General features: G+C 35.3%; 1 protein-coding gene across 2 annotated transcripts in view; it reads right to left on the bottom strand.

Moving 5' to 3' along the window:
* Eno (alpha-enolase) overlaps nucleotides 1-25618 on the bottom strand; it is a 114661-nt gene that overhangs the window by 32477 nt on the left and 56566 nt on the right. For both annotated transcript variants that reach the window (XM_090408049.1, XM_090408050.1), the window contains exons 5-6: nucleotides 19348-19415; nucleotides 11961-12178 (exon numbers count right to left, since the gene is read on the bottom strand). In XM_090408049.1, coding sequence (XP_090264175.1) covers nucleotides 11961-12178; nucleotides 19348-19415 — 286 coding nt within the window. The remainder of the gene's footprint in view (nucleotides 1-11960; nucleotides 12179-19347; nucleotides 19416-25618) is intronic.

Genomic DNA, 25618 nt, shown 5'->3' with positions numbered 1-25618 from the left:
GACCCAAAAGTGTAATACCAAGGCTGAAGTGGGAAGTCATATTTCCATATACCAGTAGTCAAAAAGGTGTCACATGTTATTACTAGAATGCTCTGGATTTTGGGCCTGAAGTTACTTCACATGCAAACTTTGTTTGCCTACACTTAGGATTAAAATTAGGATTAGAATAAAAGATTAAATCAAGAATATAATTTCTTGGCATCTTTAGTTTATAATTATTCAAATATTTTTCTTTTAATAACCAAAAATAAAAAAATCAGTAATCTTCAAATAAGAGCTTGAAAAATAATGAGAATATACTTCAAAAATGAGCATGTGTAGTTTTTTCATAAAACAATGCCAGTATTTCAAATGAAAATATTTATTCAATAAACTAAGAATTAGCAGCAATAGATATTGTGAATGGCAGACTTCTACACAATTCTAAGCTCATGACATGTGATTCCAACATTTTTCAGAGGTTACATAGTTACAGTATCTCTAATTTCACCTTTCTATTATTATGTTGAGGCCACTGAGTGTAAACATAAAACTGTATTCTATAAGATAATCAAGGGATTGTTTGTTGAATCCTATCCATCACCTTTCCTAGAAATGATTATGGCAATTTCAGGCTTTCTGAGTTTCTTGTGATGCTTGAGAATGCCATATCAGTTTAAAGAAACATTTTGCCTTCCAATTTCTTAAATTAATAGATTAGTCTAAACTCACTGCACTCGAAACAATGACATTCAGTTGAACTACTGACATCTCAACAACAACCAGACATGACTAACTAATTCAATGATAGTGTATGTATGTGTGTGTGTGTGTGTGTGTGTGTGTGTGTGTGTGTGTGTGTGTGTGTGTGTGTGTATATATATATATATATATATAAAATGCATAAAATATGGACATTTAAAACAACATTGCAAAGTGCTTTATTATTTGGTATAATATTTTAAAATTCAACACAGCAGTCAATATTATGTAGAGGGATATGGACAAATATCAGAATAGGAACTGGATAATAAGACTTGTGCCTATGATTCCAACAGAAGAGCCTAGTAAGGAAGAAGTAGAGGAATTTTTCGAGGCACTAGAGAAGACAGCTGACAATATAAAAGGAAAAGTTGGTCCTTGTTGGAGATATAAGCAGCAGAGTAGAAAATGATTAGAAAACAGAAATTTTTTGAGAAAATTTGGAGAAAAGAACAAAGATAATAATAATGGTAACTGCTAGCTTTTTGTTCAAGACATGTACTAGTTATTACTAACAACATGTTCCATCATAAAAATGTGCACAAATTCACACAGAGAGAAGATGTAAGAATAAGAAAGTCTCATTGATTTTTATTGTTGATAGCTATGTTTACCCAATAGTTCACAACACAAAAGTATATAGAAGATTCAAAATTGGAAGTGATCACCATTTAAGTATTAAGCAGGATAAAACTGAATTTTATATTGAAAAGAAGAGTGTAAGAAAGTTTTAAAACTGACCAGCTTTCAGAGGTGAACTACAAACTTAAATACACAAACATTATTCAACTCCCCCATAATTGGACATTAAGTGGCACACCCTGAAGAAAACCAACTGATTCATCCGAAGAGGCATGTCATTAGGTTTGCAAGGAGAGAAAAAAATCAGAAAAAATCATAGTGGACTCAGAAAGATAAGAAAGCAGTTAGTCAAGGAAAAGAAAAAAGTGTATCCAAAGTCCCTGGCAAGCCAAGTCAGTTGTGTTCTTAGAGAATACAGAGAAAAAGGTAAGAAAGCAAAGCATGTAAAACTAGCTAAACAAACGTCATGGAAAGACTTTAGTAAGAACATAGCAAATAAATATTAGGAAGGTGGCAATATATTAACATTATTGTACAGGAGCCTCCATGGAGTTCAAAGACTCACAAAGTGCTCATGACTGAACTCTGGCATCCCATTCCATTCACAACTCTCCAAGGACATGAGGACTATTTTGCTCTCCAAGTAAAAAATCTAGTTCTAGCCATGAGGATGACCTCTTGTTCTGCCTTCTCTAGCCAAGTGCTGAAACATTTCCCTTCATCAATCCTATAAAATACTTTAACTTATCATATCCCCCCACCTTTTGTGCCCATCAACCAACTCCTGCAGTTCATATGCCCTCAATCTATCCTCATAGGGAATGTTCTGCAGACCATTCACCATCTTGGTTGATTGCTTCACAATCTCCACATTTCCAAGAAATCAGACCTGGGCACAGCAATGCAGATATGGATGTATCAAGGCCATATAAAGAGGAATAACAACTTCTTTATCTCTATTTGTCGTTCTTCAATAGTCAAGTAATCTTATGAGCCTTAGCAATATGTCCTCTAAACTTCAAATCTTTTTCTACCACCATCCCTAGCTTCATCTATTTCTTGGAGTATTAGTTAAATCAATATCATCCACAACTTTTAATCTATTTATAACAAAATGCATATATTTACACTTCTTCACATTAAACTGACACCCATTATCTTTTGCCCAAACTGACAGCCTATTTCCAACTGTTTGTTGTCCCTCACAGAGTATCATTCTGCAAGCTCTCCACACCACCACGATTCACTATTCCTGTACCTAATTGTGCATTAGCAAATAACTGAATATTTCCTATATCATTTATGTCAAAATTAAACAGTAGCAACCCTAGCACTAAACCTGGTGCTAAAGCATGTGACACCACTAGTCACATGCTTTAGCCTGGGCTCTCCTCCTCTGTATACCACTTTTCCAGTAACTACCCTCTTATCTACATAACCAGTGTCACATTCATTCCCATTTGTTTTTATATGCGTAACAGAGTTCTATCTGGTATGCTGTCAAATGCCTTAGCAAAATTCAGCAGAATCATCATGTAGCCATTCCTTTATCCAGTTCTTGGTCCATTGTTATTCAATTTATACATTAATGACATCAGGAAGGATTTGACACACAATATACATTGCATATCATGATGATGATGATGATGCAAAGATAGGTATGGTTGTCAGGAGTTCAACTGATATGAAGTATTTGCAGAATGATTTGAATACTAGAATTGTGGGCTGTCACAGTTCAATGTTAACAAATGTTATTTATACTGGTGGGACTATGCTAGAAAAAATGATCAGGCTAAAGATCTTGGAGTTTTAGTAGATATGAAATTGAATTTCAAGGGCCATATAGCAAAGCTTGCAAATACAACTCAGAGGATAATTGCAATGCTGAAATGAATATTGATATGTAAAGATAAGAAAGTCATTTTTCCTCTTTACAAGGCCTTGATAAGACTTCATTTGGACTACTGTGCATAGGTCTAGTCTCCTGGTTTCCGTAGTGATTCTGATAGAGGATTGTAGAATATTGATTATGAAGACAGATTACAAATTTGTAGACCGCAGCTGGGAAAAACAGGGATAATATGATTGAGATTTACAAACTTCTGAAAGGGTCACAGAGAATTTCAGTAGATGGAATTTTTCATTTTTATGGAGAGTGAGGAAAGGACAAGAAGGCATCCATGGAAGTTGAGAATGAATGTCATGAAGAAGGGGGAATTAGATTATTCTCTCATAGAGTGGTGTGTGATTGGAATGGATTGCTACTGGATGTTGTGTAAGTAATGTGAATGAATTCAAAAACAGGTATGTGGCCTCTCTCAATCAGGCTCTGACTCTCCAGACTTCCTTAATGGTTAATTAAATGGAGAGTCTAAAAATATATTTCTTCAGAAATTTGAATTCAGAAAATTCAGATTTTACTGAATTTTCTTGAAGATGTTTCTCACACAGAGACAAATATGGTACACTGTATCTATGTTTCCACATCATGTAAGTGCAAGTTGTAACAGAGGTTTGTTACAACTTGTCATTCTTAGAGTAAAGCAACTGCATATAACCTATAGTTAGTTTTTTTTGAACCAAGAACATTGAAAGAAAAAAAAGAAGTTAAAACATATTTCTAATATAGTCCTTTCCATTTCTGACATCACAGAAATTGAAAAGACTTACTCCTAGAGAACAAGTTACCTGTTATGATTCAAGAGCTTGACAAACAAGCAGTTGCAAAATTGAAAGAATAAAGTATGGAATATTACAACTGCAATGGTCTGAATGGATTTATTTATATGCAATTACAGCTGTAAAAGTTATTTTTTTCTTTCTCCATCAGGAAACTAAAACAAATGAAATATTTTTAAATTCATGCTGTGCATTTATTAACATAAAAATGAATCACTACACATATGCCTATGGATGTATTCATATTGTCAACACATGCATCTTCAGTACCATGGCAAATTTCTACCCATGATCCTGTAAGATTTGTCTTGATTTAAAAACCTACGCAATTAAGCATTATGGTTTAAAGAACTTGTCAGTTCTATAGCTTAGGTTAAAATAAAGCTGTTTAGTGCATGAAATAATCACAGGAGCAGAAAATAGGTCATTTATTAAGAGCTATTACATAATTATAAATGTCAGAACACGATCAACTGCTTATACAGAAGCAACAAGAAAAGGGAAATCAGGACTGCTGCCTTGATCATACAATGGGTACTAACTAAGGGATTGGTCAGGTTCCATTTCAGAAAGACATGTAAATTAAAATTTTCATGCATTTCACAAATAATGCAACAACCAACAATTAATCAGTAAATTAGAATATGAACTTAAACTCAATTTTCATATGATGTGTTAACTTACGATATTGTACCTTCAAATAGCTCTAACTCCTGTAAGATATTCTAAGGATATTTTACATCTGTAGCACATCCTCAAAAAATCCCAATCAGATTTTGAAAGCCCTAAATGCAGGAATCTGTTTTCAAATCCCTCACCATGGCTACTTATTGCAAATTCTATCTTTTACTTCTGTCACATCCAGATAATACCATTGTAACATCAGCCACAGATCAGCTAACCGTCTGGCATCATCATCATCAAATTCCTGCCATGTACCCTCATGGGGCGTACAGGATATGATAGTACTACATGAAAAATTTACATCATTACTAACATCCTATCTACAATTTTCCTACAAATCAGTCTGTTACTTATCAAGACTCCAACATTACCAGATCTTATATTTCTATCGTCTAAGGCACTTTGTACCATATCAATCCACCTATATCTTGGTCTTCCTCTGGGTCGTTTTGCTGCCAACCTGGCAGAGAACACTTGTTTTGCTAATCTTTCCTCGTCCATTCTGTTTAAGTGACCATACCACCTGAGATTAGCTCTGCTAATGCATTCCTGGATGCTGACAATATCAAGTTCTTTCCTAATAGTCTTGTTTTTAATATGATATTGCCATTGATGCCATCTGTTCATGCCTCTAATCTTTCTCAGGACTCTCATATCTGCGGTCTCTAGTCTTTGGTCAAGTGTTTTACTTCTGACACAGCTCTCAGATCCATAAGTAAAAATTGGCTTGAATACTGTATTGTATACAGCTAATTTAGTGTTAAAACTAATTTCTCTCTTATTCCATATGAATTTATTCAAATGACTTCCTACCATACCAGCTTTGTTGATTCTGTTGTCTATTTCTATATTTAATTTACCATCTTAACTAAAAATCGTGCCTAAGTAGCTGAAATGTTTTAATTGTTCCGCAGTGTCTCCATTCACAACACAGTTGACATTTTCAATGATTCTGCCTATTTTCAATGTCTTTGTCTTTTTATTGCTGACCTTCATACCATATCTATTACAACAGCTATTCAATTTAGTCAGAGAATCTTGCAGACTTGTAGTGGATTTATTTAGAAGTATAACATCGTCCGCATAAAGCAAAGAGCTGACATTAACATCTCCAATTTTGAATAACAGAAGGAATAATGTACTCCTTATCTCACACCAGATTTAACATTAAACCATCTTCCTGTACTTCCTTCAATTCTAACTCCGACTTACAACCCAAATAAAGACTAAGTATTGCTTAATATAATGCCCCATTGACACAATATAACTGTAGCATATTGAATAGCTTCTCTCTTGGCACCTTGTTATATGCCTTTTCCATATCTACAAAACTTAAATACAGATCTTTGTTATATTCCCACGATTTCTCAACTATTTGTCTTAATGTGAAAATCTGATCCTCACAGCCTCTATTTGGCCTGAATCCAGCTTGTTCTTTACCAAGCTTCCCTTCCACAATCCTTCTCAACATTTCTCAAATTATACTTGCATATATCTTATCAGGAACACTCAGTAGGGAAATACCTCTGGAATTCTCACATTCAGTTTTATTTCCTTTTTTTATATATGGATACTATGAGAGCTCTACTCCAATCATCTGGAATTTGTCCTTCTGTCCAGGCCTTCTTAACTATGCAGTGCAGCCACTGTAAGACTTTCATACCCCCACACTTCAGCATTTCTGGTCGAATATCATCTACTCCTTTTTTATAAAATCTTTATCAAGTAGCTTTATTTTTATCCTCCTACATGTTTCGCCAATCTGTTTCTATTGGCATCCTCAGGGAATACAAATCAGTAAGCACAAAATGAAGGTTACAGACTAGGTTATAACCGATGGTTCTAAATCATACAAAAATTGGTATTGTGCGTGTCTCGTTAACGTGATTTATTCGTGATGACTCATGACGTAATTGTTATGAAAGTTCATTTCTTTGATGTTTAATGATCTGACAAAAGTTTTCCAAATTTCTGGTAAAATTAGACCTTGATTCTTGTTTAGGTTTTCAGTTATACGGGCGACTGTAGCTGCTTCTTTAAAGGTTCTTGAATGGTAGTTATCTTCTATGTATGGCATAAGGCTCTTATCCCACTCAATGTGATGGTTAGTAGAGGCAAAGTGGCATGAAAGGCCTGAAATGTCTTGTCTGTTATTTCTGACATATCCTATGTGTTCTTTCTTTCTCGTTTCGAAGCTTCTAGATGTCTGACCTACGTAACTAATACCACACGAGCAAGGAATATTATATACTCCAGAGTATTTGTAGAATGGGTGAGGATCTTTCGGTGATCTTAAAAATTTCCGAATAGTATTGATTGGTTTGAATGCCACTCTGATCTTGTATGGTTTTAAAAGGTTAGCTAAAGAGATTCATGCTTAGCAAAATAGACTCACAGTGCTATAATTTATTCACAGATATCTCTAATAATCTTGACGCTGAGACATGGCAACTATTAGACAATATGATTAACCACAGTTTTACCAAAACATTTAATCACAGCAAAAAGACACAAATTGATAAATTTAATTTACTGTATGATAATCATAACAACTGCAAACCTTCTCTACCAGATAAGCAAGTGATAATTAACCTATCTAAACATGTTTTAAGTAAACCTGAGATCTCTATCCTCAAAAAAGGTTTCAACTTTGCTTTAAAACCCATCATTCCTAAAATAGAGTTCATCTGCAACTTAGAAAAAGCCTTCTCATTACTACCAGCTCCCACAGCTAATGATTTGCGATTAAAAAGCAGCATAATCCTTTCAGCTCAGTCAAGATCTCCTAACACCAACTCTAACCAAATGGAAAGAAGAACGCTTCTCAAATTAAGGAATAATAAAGATATCATCATACTCAAAGCCGACAAAGGTAATAATACAGTTATATTAAATACTTCAGATTATAAAGAAAAAAATAAAAATCTATTATCTGATAGGTCTGTATATGAAGTTCTCAGTAGAGATCCTACCACTAAAAATCATAATGACACCAATGAATTATTACGTGGAATGAATAATTGGCCTATAGAAATTATAAAAAAATTAAAATCTATGCACCCACTTACTCCTAGATTGTATGGTCTTCCAAAAATTCACAAAGAAGGTATTCCATTACGTCCAATAGTTGATGGAATTTATTCTCCCACTTACCAACTATCCAAGTATCTTGCGAAGATTTTACAACAACACATTCACGTCTCGGATACTTATATTAAAAACTCAAAACATTTTATAGATAAAATAAAAAACATCCCTATTTTTGAAGAGGATATACTAGCAAGCCTGGACATCACATCTCTGTTTACTAACATTCCAGTGGTTGAAGTCATCAACATCTTAGACAAATTGTTCCCAAGAAACATCATTACTTTGTTCAATCACTGTTTAACTTCTAACTATTTCATTTGGCAAGAAACGATCTACAAACAACTCACTGGATTAGCTATGGGTAGTCCCCCTCTCACCTCCTTGTGCTGACTTATTCATGGAAGATCTAGAGAAAAAAATCTTAACCCAGATCTTTCCAAAACCGAAAATTTGGTACAGATATGTAGATGACATCTTTATCATTTGGGATCATACAAAAGAAGAACTAATGAATTACCTCAACCAAATCAATAGTTTCCACAATACCATCAAATTCACATTAGAAATGGAAAAAGATAAAAAACTGCCATTCTTTGACATTTTAATAAAGAAACAATCCAATAATAGTATCAACCTATCTGTATACAGAAAACCTACAAATACTGGACGTTACCTCCATTTCAACTCAGCTCATCACATAGCTCAGAAACTTAGCATTATCCATAGTCTCAAGAAAAGAGCTATACAGTATACGACAGACAAGGATGACCTACTAACAGAATTAACCACAATATCCAGAGAACTTTCTTTAAATGGTTACCCTAAAAGACTCTATAACAAGATTCTATTTACTGATATACCACATCGACAACGTGATGACGTCCAATACATCAGTACAATTACAATTCCTTTTGTCGACAACCTTTCCAAAAAATTAGCTAACCTTTTAAAACCATACAAGATCAGAGTGGCATTCAAACCAATCAATACTATTCGGAAATTTTTAAGATCACCGAAAGATCCTCACCCATTCTACAAATACTCTGGAGTATATAATATTCCTTGCTCGTGTGGTATTAGTTACGTAGGTCAGACATCTAGAAGCTTCGAAACGAGAAAGAAAGAACACATAGGATATGTCAGAAATAACAGACAAGACATTTCAGGCCTTTCATGCCACTTTGCCTCTACTAACCATCACATTGAGTGGGATAAGAGCCTTATGCCATACATAGAAGATAACTACCATTCAAGAACCTTTAAAGAAGCAGCTACAGTCGCCCGTATAACTGAAAACCTAAACAAGAATCAAGGTCTAATTTTACCAGAAATTTGGAAAACTTTTGTCAGATCATTAAACATCAAAGAAATGAACTTTCATAACAATTACGTCATGAGTCATCACGAATAAATCACGTTAACGAGACACGCACAATACCAATTTTTGTATGATTTAGAACCATCGGTTATAACCTAGTCTGTAACCTTCATTTTGTGCTTACTGATTTGTATTCCCTGAGGATGCCAATAGAAACAGATTGGCGAAACATGTAGGAGGATAAAAATAAAGCTACTTGATAAAGATTTTATAAAAAAGTGTTATAGTCTTATGAATAATTGTCAAGAAAAAATTCATCTACTCCTATTGCCTTCACATATCAAGCCTTTGATGGTTTTTTTCTACTTCAAGTATGGATATGTATTCCTGAATGCATGCCTGGTCAGCATTTTTTTTTTTTTTTATCACTGTGCTGTCATCACTGCTTGTTTCATTTAGCAAATTTTCAAAGTAATTACTCCATACTTCAAGGATATTCTTTTCTCCTGTTTTCATGTCACCTTTATCATCTCTAACTCCTTTTACAGCACTCTTTCCTCCATTCCTAAGCTTCTTCAACAACCTCCAGAATATTTTGCCACCTTCTTGATATTTATTTTCTATGTTCTTGCCAAAGTCCTCCCATGACTTTTGTTTAGCTAGTTTTACACACTGTTTAGCTTTCTTACATTTGTCTCTGCATTCTCTAAGAGCATACTTATTTGCTGACTTATTTGCCAAGAACTTTTGATATGCTTTCTTCTTTTCCTTCACTGCCTCTTTAACTTCCTGTGTCCACCATGGAGTTCTAATTTTTCTATCCTTGCAGACAACTTCATCACATGCCTGGCTGAATCAATCAGGGTTTTCTTCAAGGCTTGCCACTGAATCTCCAAGGTTTGGTTCCTGTTCTCAAACTCTTTCATTTTTCCTTCAATAATCTTTGTGTATTTTTAGTCACATCTGAGAGCTGCTCAACTTTTATTTGCTTTAAAACTTTCTTACATGTTATTCTTTTCAATATGAAATTCAATTTTATCCTACTCAAGACTAAATAGTGTTCACTTCCAATTTCAAACCCTCTGTATACTCTGGTGTCCTGCACCAGGGAGAAAACATCACTATCAACAATAACATAGTCAAGGAGACTTTTCTTATTACTTGCCTCTTCTCTCCATGTGAATTTGTGCACATTTTTATGTTGGAACATTGCTGTTAGTAATAACCAGTCCATGTCCTGAGCAGAAATCCAACAGGTATTTGCCATTATTATTAGCTTTGCTCTTTTCTCCAAATTTACCCAAAACATTTTTGTATGTGTGACAATCACTTCCTACTCTGCTATTTAGATCCCCAACAAGGACCAACTTTTCCTTTTTAATTGTGTCAGTAGCTTTCTCTAGAGCCTCAAAAAATTCCTCCACTTCTACCTTAGTAGAACCTTCTGTGGGACCATAGGCACAAATAAGTCTCATTGTCCAGTTCCCCATTCTGATATTTGCCCAAATCACTCTACTTGACAATGCCTACCATTCAAGAAGATTAGCCTCATATTTAGTGTTGAATACTATGGCTACTCCTTCATTTCCTTGATTGTCATTGCCTGAATATAACATTTTGTATTTATTGCTCAGAAAGATCTCACCAGTTTTGCCTTTTTTGTTTCAGTCTCCCCCCTATTATGTTGATCTGGTGCTTATCTAATTCCTCAGCTACCTCCATTTCTTTGCCAGTCAGGCTTCTTATGTTGATAGTACCGATCTTTAACTCTGGTGATGTTGAGTTGGGGTGTGTTTTCAGGTTTGTTCCAGTAGCTGACTTTTCGCTGTTCACCCTGGTTCCCTGGCGAAAACAACGGGGACCTTGTTTAACCGGGCGACGCCCCAGCCGGCATGAAATTTTGTCATGTTGTACCATCATTTTGTATTTTGGTTTAACCAATAGGAATACAATTTGGTTGGCTAAATCCCAAATTGCCAGCCCATGCTCGTTTGTTCGGTATCCAGGTAGATACCCAACAGGGTGCACCACGAGAAGGTGAGGATTGGGCATTAGGTCAGAAGCCCTGGTAGGTTCTCCGTATTCCTTTAAAGGCTATATGGAGGTCTCCTCTCAGTTATACAGCTTTGACCCTTAAGCACCCCTTCTGGCATTCGTCTCCTTTTTCTAATTCATGTATAGATAACCGAGGTAAAACCACCTTCCACTATACCAACAGCAGCTCACTTCACACATCCTGTACGATCCGTTATAGCTTGGATATACCGTGAAGTTTCCTAATATATGGTACCCCCACCCACCCCCCAAAAAAAAACTGTGCTTAAAATTCTCATTCCACAAGCATAAAAAGAAGTTTATATTTGGTCTTTCAAAAGTGAGACATGTCAACCATCATATCATGGTCTTACTGTCTACCTTAATCCTGTTGAAAACACTTGTGAGTGATAAAATAGCATACTTTTTTCCATTACATTACTGATTAGAAGACTACAAATTAGCAATTACTAATACAGATTATGTCCCTCTTATTGCACAAAATATCCCCCCCCCCCCCGCAACCCACTGTTATTCAGTGGATTTGAGGGGGGGGAATGTAAACATGGGTAGTGGTAAGTAGTATATAACGAAGTTTTCCTTAGAAGAATACAAATGCGATATTGTGAACTGATAGAAAGAGGACGAAATTAACATCAGATTTAAGATACAGACTACTTTTTAAGACTGTCATATGAAGGAAGATATATATATATATATATATTTTTTTTTAACTACAAGAAAAGCAAATTAACTTGCAGTGAAATTCATATCAACAGGGTTGCTTAATATGGAGATATATCTTGAAGTTATGTATATATTTCACACTTACTTCTTTTTGATGACTGCTTTCAGATGATGATATACCTCACTACCCATTTTCATTGCATCAGTGAATGATGCTGCACCTGTTGGAAGAATCATGAATTCCTGCATAGCTAGTTCATTACCTGCATGGCTACCACCATTTATTACATTGAAAGCTGGAACTGGAAGTATAACTTCTGCATATCCTGCAAGGTCTGCAATATGACGATAGAGTGGAATGCCCTAGTTGAAAATTTATATGGAGAGATAAATATTATATGAAAACCCCCTTAAGAATAATTCAAATGGTAACTGAAATACAGGAGAAATAAAAAAACAAATAATATTGCAAGTCAGAATTACTTAAAAAAAAAAAAAAAAAAAAAAAAAAAAAAAAAAAAAAAAAAAAAAAAAACTGATGATACCCTCTGATGTAGTCAATTTATATTTCAAACATTAAAATGTTTTATCACAAGCATTATACTTAACCCATTATTTCATTACATGAAGAAAAACCCAAAAGGCTTCTACTTGACAATAAATGTTATTATATATATAGGCAAGCAACATTTGCTTCAAAAATATAATGGTTTTAAAAGTAAGTGAGCTCACCAAAACACAACCTCTGATGCGAGTTGCCTCGGTACTATTAACAGTATTATTTAAATGTTTGCCAATTTGTAGACATTTTCTGTCAGAAAAATATTTAAAAATATACAATATACCAAGTATAATGTATCCCAAGAAGGGCGACAAGTCACTGCCGTCCATCTACCATCCCATCTCGCTCACCTCAGTAATATCTAAAGTAATGGAAAAAATCATCAAATCCCAACTCCTACACTACCTTGAAGCTACCTGTCTAATAAACGACCATCAGTATGGATTCCATCTCTGCTGATCAACAGGAGATCTGCTCACATATGTTACCCATCTCTGGATGAATGCCATGGAAAAGTTTGGCGAATCTCAAGCGGTTACACTTGATACTTCCAAGGCTTAGTAAGTCCTTGTGCCAGACCCAGTCTGGCACAAGGACTTACTAAGCAAGCTGCCATCGTTTGGTCTATCTCAAGACCTCTTTAGTTGGATTGCTAGCTTTCTGTCTGGACGCACATTATATGTGCATCCAAGTGGATGGTTCCTCTTGCCATTCAACTAATGCTGGGTTTCCACAAGGTTCTGTCCTCTCATCAACCCTCTTCCTACTATACATCAATGACCTACTTCAGCTGACCTCCAACCCAATACACAGTTTTGCAGTGCACTCCACTCTTTCTTTTGATAAACCTTATTCCACACAACTTACCTCCTATTATCAACCACCACTGCCCTCAATTCTCATCTCCAAGCCATCCTCCAATGGGGTTCAAATAACCTAGTCAATTTCAATGCTAATAAAATCCAGTACTGTTTTATTTCTCATAAAAAAGACCATTTTCTCCCAGTATTATTTTTGACAACACCCAAATTTCCAGACAATTGGAGATTTCTCTTCTTGAAATTACCTCATCAAGCTTCTCCTGGCATAAACACATAACAACCATTGCATTCTCAGCTTCTATAAAAACTAGGATTTCTCTTTCATTCAAGACATTACTTTACCCCTGAACAGTTGCTAACCATATACAAATCACAAATTCACCCAACCATTGAATACTGCTCTCACATATGGGGCGGGGTATCCAAAAGCTCCCTCAAAATTACTTCGCTTGACTCAATACAGAGGAGAGCAACCAGACTTATTAATGACCCATCTCTTACCAACTCTCCCCCCCCCCCCACACACACTTTCACACGGACGATCAGTCTCCACACTTATGTGTATTCTACAAATACTTCCATGGAAAATGTTCATCTGAAATAGCATCAATAATTCCCCCACTTAGTACTTAGCTCTTTGGAACCCATGCAGCTGCTGCTCAACATCCCTTCAAAGTGCACCTTGAAACCCACAGAACAAGTTTCTTCTCCTCCTCCTTCAGGTTTTTGATTACTTTTTCTACTTTACGTATGGATACTTATTCCTGTTGGGAGTTTTATACCATCATGCTGACACTGCTTGTTTCATTTAGAAGTCTTTCAAAGTAATTACTCCAGACATCTAGAATATCTTTATCTTCAGTTTTCATAACTTGGGCTTGCTGGTTACAGCAAGCCCTGAAACAAGAACTAAAATTTATCAGTGACACATTCATAAATAATGGCTATAACAAAAATACTATTAATAAAATACTCCATAAAACAACAACAAAAACGAATCTAGATTACAGTGAAACCATAGCCATCCCATACATTAAAGGGTTATCAGAAAAAATCAACAGAAACCTACAACATTATAACTTCAATGCCACCTTTAAACCACTCACTACACTTAAAACCATATTCAACTCCTCTAAGGATCCTCTCCTCCCATTAGCACATCCTGGAGTCTATTGCATCCGCTGCACCTGTAACTTACCGTACATTGGTGAAACAGAACGGACAATCCCTATATGCAAGAAAGAACACATTAGACACATTAAATATAACCATTATGGTGAAGCAGGCCTCTCAGACCATGCGCTCAACACCTTACACCAAATCAACTGGAAAAGCACCCGCTCTTTACACCACACAAAAACCTGGTATGAAAGGAAATTTAAGGAAGCCCGCGAAATCCTGATAAACCACCCAAATATCAACAACAAAGATGGCATGAAAATTCCAAGGATCTGGATGGCACACATTCAGCCTACCTAATATATAAGATCCAACATAAGTCAGGACTCTAGCCAATCTTTCGCTAGTATTAGAAACCATTCCATACCAACTGGTTGGAATGTACAAGTATAATCATGATGTTAATATATGTATATAGATCGATACTTGTTGTTGCGCCCAATGTATTTCTACAACCAACCGATAACACTAATAATAGGACTCTAGCGTTGATGTATAATTTATATTTTTTTTCCCCCCACCAGAGGTCAGGCCAACAATTGTTGTAGCGGTTGGTCAGTATCTTTAACAAACCAGTTGGATTGTAGTGTAGCTTGTTCTCTGTGTATAGTTGTATGCTCCAGAAGATGACCGTGACATAAAGGTCGAAACGTCGAATGTAGATTTTAGTTATATTAAACTAAAGTTTTTATTCAAACACGGTAGTTGTCTCCATAATTTTCAAAAATGCAAATTAAAACATGTTTATTTTTGAAGTAAACCTTTAATTTCAACATTCTAAACTGTTATTTTTCTTGCTTTTCTGTTAGCAAAATCGATGACATTGGCAAAGTCTATTTCATAGTAATGTAGGATATTCTTAAATAAATTTTATTTAGAAAAATGTAAGGAAAATTCGCAGTAGTATTACAATATCTGGAAATGAGTTCTCGAGACTGTAGTTTAGAATTAACTGCAAAAGTTCAAAAAGGTTCAAAGTGCCACCCAGGGCAGACCGCCCCCTCTAGCTATGCCTCTGTGTCAACTTACATACCAATATTAAAGGCAGCACCCCATCTTCGAGGTTTGCAACTAATGCAAGAGTGTGTCAGAGCTATGTTTTAGTACTTATCTTTCTCCTATATATAAGCAACCTACTTTCAATCACCACTAATTCTATCTATATCTTTACTGATGACAGTACACATTATTCATGTTACTCTTTCAACAAACCATTTAGTTATCAGACATCCTAAAGCTCTAAAATTATCTGCAACCAATGCTCTAAAGACTGATATCTATGCAATCCTTAAGTGGGGAATGAATAACCTGGTCATTTTTAACTAAAACAGTCTTTCCATTTCACTCCCAGAAGGGATCTCAACTCACCTTCCAGAACCACAGTAATATACAACTCATCAGACAGGATTATCTTTCTCTCTCTCTCTCTCTCTCTCTTCCACCCCCCTCCTTGAACAGACATTTATCTTTAGCCTCTTCTGGTATAAACACATCATGTCAATATGTCCCTCAGTCTTCAAAAAACTAGACATTCTTTTTCCTCTCAGGACACTATTGTTCATCCACACAGCTATTAACTATACATAAATTTCAGATTCACCCATTCCTAGAATGATGTTCACACATTTGGGGGTGAGGTGGTGTATCTAACACCTCCCTAAAAATTTGCACTGCTATCAAGAGGAGAGCAATTAGGCTCACAGATTACCCCTTCATCACAGATTCAACAGATTACTTCTTTCTAATCCTCACCTGCACCACACACACACACATGGGACTGAAGTTCTATAGGCTCTTCCAGCTCTTGTGTACGATATAAATAAATGAAGAATTAATGACCCATCTCTAACCAATTCATTCCAACCCCTCTTGTAGAAAGTTTCCTCTGCTTTCAAAATTTTAGTGTTAATTAGAAATGCCATTGGTAACGCTCGCTCTCTCACTTCTAAATCTGTTAAAACAAGCAGTGGCTATATATATATATATATATATATATATATATATATATATATATATATATATATATATATATATATTGGCTTCACAGATTAACTCAAACTAATAGAACAAACCAACATAATTATGATTTCAAGTGCAATGTCAACAAGTTCCTTCTCTCTACTTTCTGCTCTACTAATGTACCATGGGCTTACGTCTATGTATGGAATTACCATATTAAAAAAAAAGCTTTAATAGTCAACAACTCTGAGAATGATGGCTACATGTTTTATAAATTTTCTATCACTTAAGCATGTGCACACACAAAAATGTATTTTACAACATTCACACACAAAGAGAACAAAAATTCTTCTTTCATCTATCCAACCTATCCCAAGAGGGAAGTAAAAGTCAGCTATCAAATTACTGCCTTATTGCTTGCTTTAATACTCTCAAAAATACTGGAAAAGATCATTAACAGCCACTTAGCGATTCACCAATTACTTAGTTATCACCAATATCCATTATTCTTGCTCCACAGCAGGTCTAGCTAACCTCACCCACCTTTGGACACAAGCCACGGGAAAAGTTTGGCAAAACTCAAGTAATCAGTCAATATTTCTAAGGCATTTGATTGAGTCTGGCACTGTGGCTTTTTTACTAAGCTACCATCTTATGGTCTTCCTCCTGCTCTTTGTGAGTGATCCCCATCTTCCTCTCTGGTATTTTGCAGAATGCAGGTCATGGTGGACGGTTTCCTCAGATTTTTCAATTAATGTTGGAGTATCTCCAGGGTTCTGGGATTTCATCTATACATCAATGATCTCTCGCTCTCTCTCACACACATCCAATCTTGATATTTTTGTTGTCAGTACTCTCCATTCTTCTTCTTTATTTATAAATCCTTGTGCTCAAGTGATTCAGGTCCAGATCTTCTATAAAAATGCTTCAAACAATGATTGAAGTGGGGTGAGGATAACTTGGTAACAAATAACATCCACAGACCCTATTCATCCCAGAAACTTGGTTTTTTCATTCTAAAAAATTCTCTCTCTTCTGCTTCAAATCCTGGCACTTTATAAATATGAACTCTGCCTAACCTTAGAATACTGTTCTCACATTTGAAGTAGTGCTCCAGATGTGAGAACAGTGAGAAATTCAGAATAGCTATTCCTTTAACAGATGATCCATTTTGTGGCTGATTATATATAAATTAAAGGATTAATTATATATAAAAAACACTACTGCCATAATTCCTCTTAATTCAAGTTTAAGTACTTGCTTAAGTTAAGCTGGCTCTTAAGACTATTGAAGTAATTACTTATGAAAACTAAGTAATTCTTTAGCTTTTAGCAATATAAAGACAAAGTGAAAAAAACAATCTTCAACTGGAAGCAATAGCAAGTCTGTATTTGTAGAAGTTTTTGTAGACTTTCTTGGCAAAAGACATCTTCAACTGCACATAAGAAATATTTTCATCCATTCATTTGTAATTTGCACACAAATTAAAATTTGATCCTCCTCAATATCTGAATATAGTGACCTCAGGATCACAGTGTGCACCAATACAGTAAAGATAGCAGTAGCATCTTATTTCAGTAGTGAGATTTGGAGTTCAAAGAACCAGTAATAGATCAGTTTCATAAGCTATTTCAAACAACAACCTTCCTTTTCTCTATGCAATATAAATCTTCGAATGTAATCATACAAAACCTTTCCTAATTGTAACAGTTTTATTTATAAATAAAAATTCTACTTGCTATTCTTTCTTCCACAGAAACTATAGAAATTCAGGTAGAATTTTATTTCCAGAATCCATTTCCATATCTAATAAATGTCACAGATGCTTTTAAAAGCATGTTTAAAGTTTAAAGTAAGTACTAGTCATTCCTTGAATCAACTCAAATTCCTTAAAAGAAATTTTAGCATCAATTCCCTATAAAAATCTCATGAAATATCTTTCAAATCATATCTTAAAAAAAAGCAAAGAATACCCTTAGTTCCATCAGTTGAATTTCTCAGTAGTATAACATTCACTGCATGCATGCCAGTGTTTAACTTGCGGTTGATTTAAATTAGAGTTTTTCATTTATAAATGTTATTTCCTCAGATGACTTACAAGAAGGAGTAATGCAGCTGTTCAGATTTAACTGCAAAAAGTTTCTTTTAAAACAAAATATTAAATTACTTTTCATTTTAATGGTATGAAAATTCTAAAGTTTGTTAAATTAAAAAAAAAAAGTTCATTTTATATTTATTTTGTTTGTAACAAAATAAATATAAAATTAATTATTTTACATTTATTACCCTTAACCCTTTAGTTAAGGGTAATAAATATTACACCTGAATGGCCATAAAGTGTTAATCTATCATGCAAAATATGGATGTAAAGTATATTATTGAGCTTAATAAGATTATTAATATATTTCATCGACAAAATCATCCGGCTGGATGGTTAAACTGTATTTATACTTAGCATTACAACCAAGACATTATCATGTAATATCTCCATTTTTAAAGTCTACTATTATTCTTATTCCAGATCACCATGCCAGTGTGATTCAGTTCATATGCAATTCATAAGTCTGGGGAAAAAAATTTACTGGATCCTTTTTGAGGTAAATATAAGCAAGAATAACAGTAAGGAAAATAATGAGCAAGATGTAAATTACACATATGTTAAGTAGAGTGGCATCATTTAGTTCACCATAATATGCATTTAAGCAAAGAAAAGAATAGCATGAAACAAAGGAGCATGAAGTAAGGAATGTAAGCATGAAGAAAGTAAGGAACAAAGAAAAGAACAAATGCAAAGTAGTTTCAACACACTTTAGCATATCTTTAATAAAGAGATAAGATTGAAAGCCATTATCATTTCAAACATACAAATATTTAATTGTATGTTTGCAATATGTAATGTCACAACTGTGAAGGTAGTTTTTAATAACTTTTTAAAAATATTCTCTATACCTCCTTCAGTCCAAAAACACTACATTTCAGTGTTTTGTAAAAAAAATTATACTTATCCTTACTTTTTGAGAAGCTCCTGCTTTGCACACAGCCAGGGACACTCCAAGTATAGCATTAGCTCCAAGTTTGGCTATTAAAATATGTACAAGATTAGGAAATCCATAATAATTCCTACATTTACCAAAAAATACCAGTAAAAAAAAAAGCAATGTTAGCAAAGTTCATTTATTTTTTTAAGCTTCACCATTAGAAGCAACAGTAAGTCATCAAACAGTTTAGTTTCACATGTCATATTTGGTCTATTTCTATCATAAACTAAGTGTTTATTGATCATCTACTCTGAAAAGTTATGGAGATTTCCAACACTTCCAAATAACAAAGTTTAAATTGTTATCTCAATTTCTTTTGTACTAACAAAAAAAGATTAACAGTTAGCAATTTCACTCTGCAGGTTTCTAATGCATTACAATGACAAAGTACGTTAGAGCTGACTAATTTCAATCCAGTTCTATACTTTATTTGCACTTTGCTAAATGAAAAAAATTTAGTTCCTGATATTTTCTCATTCTGATTAAGTCAAGGGGTGCTTAAAGGTCAAAGCTATATAACTGAGAGGAGACCTCCACATAGCCTTTAAAGGAATGCAGAGAACTGACCAGAGCTTCTGACCTAATTTCCAATCCTCACCTTCTCGTGGTGCACCCTGTTAGGTATCTACCTGGATACTGAATGGACAAGGATGGGCTGGAAATTTGGGATTTAGCCAACCAAATTGTATTCTTATTGGGTTAAACCAAAATTTCAAATAATGGTACAGCATGACAGCATTTCATGCTGGCTGGGGTGTCGCCCCATTGTTTTCACCAGGGAACCAGGATAAACAACGAAAAGTCAGCTACTGGAACAAATCTGAAAACCCACCCCAACTCAACATCACTAGAGTTTAAGATTGGTACTATCAACATAAGAAGCCTGAATGGCAAAGAAATGGAGCTAGCTGAGGAATTGGATAAGTACCAGATCGACATAATGGGGGTGACTGAAACAAAAAAGACCAAAACTGGTGAGATCTTAGTAGAGTGATGTGGGCAATTATGAGTTGGTCTTTGTTGGGGTTCTAAATAGCAGAGTAGGAAATGACTGTTAGACATACAAAAATGTTTTGGGAAAATTTGGAGAAAAGAGCAAAGCTAATAATAATGGCAAATACCTGTTGGATTTCTGCTCAGGACATTGACTGGTTATTACTAACACCATGTTCCAACATAAAAATGTGCACAAATTCACATGGAGAGAAGAGGCAAGGAATAAGAAAAGTCTCATTGACTATGTTATTGTTGATTGTGGGACACCAGAGTATACAGAGGATTTGAAATTGGAAGTGATCACTATTTAGTCATTCACAATACAGTTGATATTATCAATGCAGAAGCGTTGATAATATCAACTGTATTTTGAATGGAGAACCTACAGAACAAGTAAAACATCTTAGCTACTTAGGCATGATTTTCAGTGAAGATGGTAAATTAAATATGGAAACAGACAACAGAATCAACAAAGCTGATATGGTAGGAAGTCATTTGAATAAATTTATATGGAATAAGAGAGAAATTACTTGGAACACTAAATTAGTTGTATACAATACAGTATTCAAGCTAATTTTAACTAATGGATCTGAGAGCTGGATCAGAAGTAAAACACTTGATCAAAGACTAGAGACCACAGATATGAGACTCCTGAGAAAGATTAGGGGCATGAACAGATAGCATCAATGGCAATATCATATTAAAAACGAGGATAATAGGAAAGAACTTGACATTGTCAGCATCCAGGAATGCTTTAGCAGAGCTAATCTCAGGTGGTATGGTCACTTAAACAGAATGGGAGAGGAAAGATTAGCAAAACAAGTGTTCTCTGCCATATTGGCAGAAAAAAAACCCAGAGGAAGACCAAAGTATAGGTGGATTGATACAGTAAAAAGTGTCTTAGAAGACAGAAACATAAGACCTGATAATATTGGAGTCTTGACAGGTAACAGACTGATTTGGAAAATTGTAGATAGGAAGTTAGTATTGATGTAAATTTTTCATGTAGTACTACCATATCCTGTATACCCCTGAGGGTATATATAAGGAATATGATGATGATGACAAAGTGAATAATTTCAACAATTATTTTTAAATATTAAATATTTAAAAGCAGGTTTTTGGCACCAATGGGCTAAACATTAGTCTGATAGCCTGTACAACTATTCCTTGCCATTTAGAATCACAATTTTTTATTTCCCTCCATTCGCATGGACATTTCTACATGAACTTATTTTACTCATTTTCTTTGACCATAGATTACAATTAAATAAGAGAAAGAAAATCACACCAATACCAACATCGACAAATAGTTCTGATAAATCACAAGGCTAGAACTGTGTTAAGAATAATTACTCTAATTTCCCAATATTTTGACATTCATATTAAGGTCATCATCTGGAGAATACACTATCTGATCAAAAGTATATCCAGACATTCCTCTGTAATTCGTAAACTGACATCTAGATGTCACTAAGACCTCATTTACCAGTATAAAAGGAGGCATGGAGCTGTGTGTTGTTCAGTGATAAGAAGTACGAGCAGAATGGGTAGGTCAAGAGAGCTCAGTGACTTCGAATGTGGACTAATTATTGGTTGCCACATCAGTAAGAAATCTGTCAAAGACATTTCAACCCTCCTCAAGTTGCCCAAGTAAACAGTTGGCGATTGTGAAGCGGAAACGTGAAAGCATAACCACAACAAAACCATGGTCGTGTAGGCTGCGTTTAATGACAGACAGGGACTGTCGAGTGTTGAAGAAGGTGGTTCGTGGAAATCGCCAGACATCGAATAAAACAATCACCCGGGAGTTCAGCAGTGTTACTAACTGTCTGGCCAGCACCATGACTGTGCGTCAAGATAAGAGGAATGGGGTTCCATGGTCAAGCAGCTGCCCATAAACCAAACATTTCTCCTGTGAATGCTAAGCGCCACCTGCAATAGCGTAAAGAGCAACGCTACTAAACAGTGGACAACTGGAAACATGATTTGGAGTGATGAATCACGCTTTACCATGTGGAAGTCTGATGGGAGGGTCTGGCGAATGCCTGGAGAAGAACAATTCCTGCAAGCATGCGTAGTGCCAACAGTGAAATTTGGAGGAGGTGGCAATTTCATTGAAGTTTTTCATGGAATGGACTTGGCCCTCTTGTAACACTACATGAAAATCTAAATGCGGAAGGGTAGAAGGACATTTTGACCCATTGCATACTGCCTACGATAGAAGATCAATTCGGTGATGACTACTGTCTGTATCAGCATGACAATGCCACCTGCCATAAAGTAAGGTCTGTAAGGGAATGGTTTGTGGACAATAACATTCCAGAAATGGACTGGCTGGCCTAGAGTCCTGACCTGAATCCCATAGAACACCTCTGGGACGAATTAGAATGCCGATTTTGCTCCAGACCCCAACGACCCACATCATGAACTGCTCTGGCTACGGCTCTTCAGGAAGAATGGGCTGCCGTTCCTCCAGAGACGTTAAAACACCTGGTATAAAGTCTCCCTGGCAGAGTTAGAGCTGTTATAGAAGCAAAGGGTGGATCCACCCCATGTTAATGTCCACTACTGGAAAGCATGTCACAGGAAAAGTCTGATTACAGTTTCAAGTAGGTGTCTGGATACTTTTGATCAGATAGTGCATATACAAAGATGAGCTATATTACATTTCAAACAGTATGCCAAAGTGACAATGATCCGATCAATCATTATTCTACTGGCTTAATCTCTAGTGAAAAAAAAACATATCACCAGAGAACAAATCCATAATACTTTCAATACAGCAAAAGTCATTGTCTAATCAATAATTTAACATAATGTTTGTTATATCTATTTAGGACTACTACAGTCCTAAATTATAACTGAATTATTTGTTATAATTTAGGACTGTAGTAATCTAGGCTAAGATATCCTAGATTACTACAGTCCTAAATTATAATGAACTCTTAGAACAAAAGATTATATGGATAGAATATTTGGCATCCACGTTCATGGGATTTTTAAACAATCATTATTGTCAAGATTAGGGCAGATGATTAGAATTTCACAGGCCTCTTTAAATTTGCATTCATACCATGATTTGATATGAGTGCAATTTACATCAGGAATGTGGCAAAATGTTCTGGAGGAACTGAAGAAGCTTAGAAATAGAAGACAGGGATACTATAAAAGGAATTAAAGATGATAAAGGTTACACGAAAACTGAAGATAAGGATATCTTAGATGTCTGAAGTAATTACTTGGAAAGACTATTAAATGAACCAAGCAGTGATAGAACTATATTCGAAAATTTTCAAGTAGAATACATATCAATACTTGAGGTAGAAAAAGCCGTCAAAAACTTATGATGTGGAAAGGCAGCAGGAGTATCAGCAAACAAAGTTTGCACCTGAAAATATTTTCAGGACTGAGGTAAGGTGGTGCAACACCAGACAACTCCGAGCAAAGGTGGACCAAGCTCTCATTACTCCTTGTCTCAGTATCTCCCATAATGCAAAGCACATCTCCTTGCGGACATGTATACTACTATGCATTAAGGGAAGGGCCACTACCCAGACCAGTTTTGACTTATATTGGGGTCTCGTCAGTGGGAGGCAGACCCAAATGTGGAGATACTAAGGCAGAAGCAATAGGAGAGGTCATATTTACCTATACAAGTTGCCAACAGGTGTACCACCTTATTATTGAATTACTCTGGATTTAGAGAATGAGACCTCAATAAAGGTCGAAACCGGTCTGGGTAGTGGCCCTTCCCTTAATGCATAGCAGTATACATGTCTGCAAGGAGATGTGCTTTGCATTATGGGAGATACTGAGACAAGGAGTGATGAGAGCTTGGTCCACCTTTGCTTGGAGTTGTCTGGTGTTGCACCACCTTACCACAGTCCTGAAAATATTTTCAGGTGCAAACTTTGTTTGCTTACACTTGGATAAATTAAATTTAAACTAAATTTATTGCAGCAGGAGTATATGGTATTCGACCAGAAATGCTAAGTATGGAGATATAAAAGTTTTGCAATGGCTATACTGCATAATTCAGAGGGCCTGGTCAGAAGGTCAAATCTCAATGATTGGAGTAGAGGTCTCATAGTACCCATCCATAAAAGGAACAAAGCTGAATGTGAGAAATACAGAGGAGTTTCTCTAGTAAGTGTTCCATGTAAGATTTATAAAAGCATACTTGAAAAGAGGTTGAGAAAGATTGTTAAAGAGACACTCGGAGAAGAACAAGCTGGATTCAGGGCAAATAGAAGTTGTCAAGATCAGATTTTCATTAAGAGAAATAGTTGAGAAATCATGGGAATATGACAAGGATCTGTAACTAAGTTTTGAAGATTTACAAAATGCATATGATAAGGTGCCCAGAGAAAACTTTTTGAGACACTACAGTTATATGGGATGAATGGTACATTACACAGAGCAATACATAGTCTATATTTAAGTTGTCAGTCAGCAATTCAAACTGAAGGAAATACAGGAAGATGGTTTGATATAAAATCAGGGGTAAGACAAGAATACACATTATCTCCACTCTTATTCATCATCTATATGGATCACATTATGAAAGAAAGTGGCATCGAGCCTGATATTAGAATTGGAGATGTCGAACTTAGCTTTTTCCTTTATGCAGATGATGTACTCCTAAACACATCTAGTGCAAACCTCCAGGAGTAACTAATTAATCTGAATAACGGCTTTAACAAATTTGGCATGAAATCAGCAACAAAAAGACTATAACTATGAAAATAAGCAGGAGCACAGAAAACTTCTGCTGCATTCTGAATGGAGATCCTTTAGAACAAGTAAAATATTTCAGTATAGGCACAGTTTTTTGAAGATGGCAGGTTAAATCTGGAAACAGACAACAGAATAAGCAAAGCTGGTATGGTAGGTAGCCAGCTGAATAAATTTATATGGAATAAGAGAAAAATTAACCAAAACACCAAACTAGCAGTATACAAGACAGTGTTGAAACCAGTTTTAAGTTATGGATCTGAGACTTGGGTTAGAAATAAAGTGCTTGATCAATGACAAAATACAACAGATATAAGATTCTGAGAAAATTAGAGGAGTGAACTGATGGCATCAATGGCAAAATCATATTAAAAATGAAGATATTAGAAAGGAACTTGACATTATTAGCATTCAAGAATGTGTCAGCAGAACTTACCTAAGATGATATGGTCACCTAAATAGAATGGGTGAAGAAAGGTTAACAAAACAGGTGTTCGATGCCAAGATGGCA

Source organism: Typopeltis vanoorti, chromosome 18, assembly GCF_054136105.1.
Source record: "Typopeltis vanoorti isolate ZY-2024b chromosome 18, IOZ_Tvanoo_1.0, whole genome shotgun sequence".
NCBI classification, from domain to species: domain Eukaryota; kingdom Metazoa; phylum Arthropoda; class Arachnida; order Uropygi; family Thelyphonidae; genus Typopeltis; species Typopeltis vanoorti.
The sequence above is the reverse complement of the archived record's forward strand: the minus strand, read 5'-3'. Positions and strand labels throughout refer to the sequence as shown.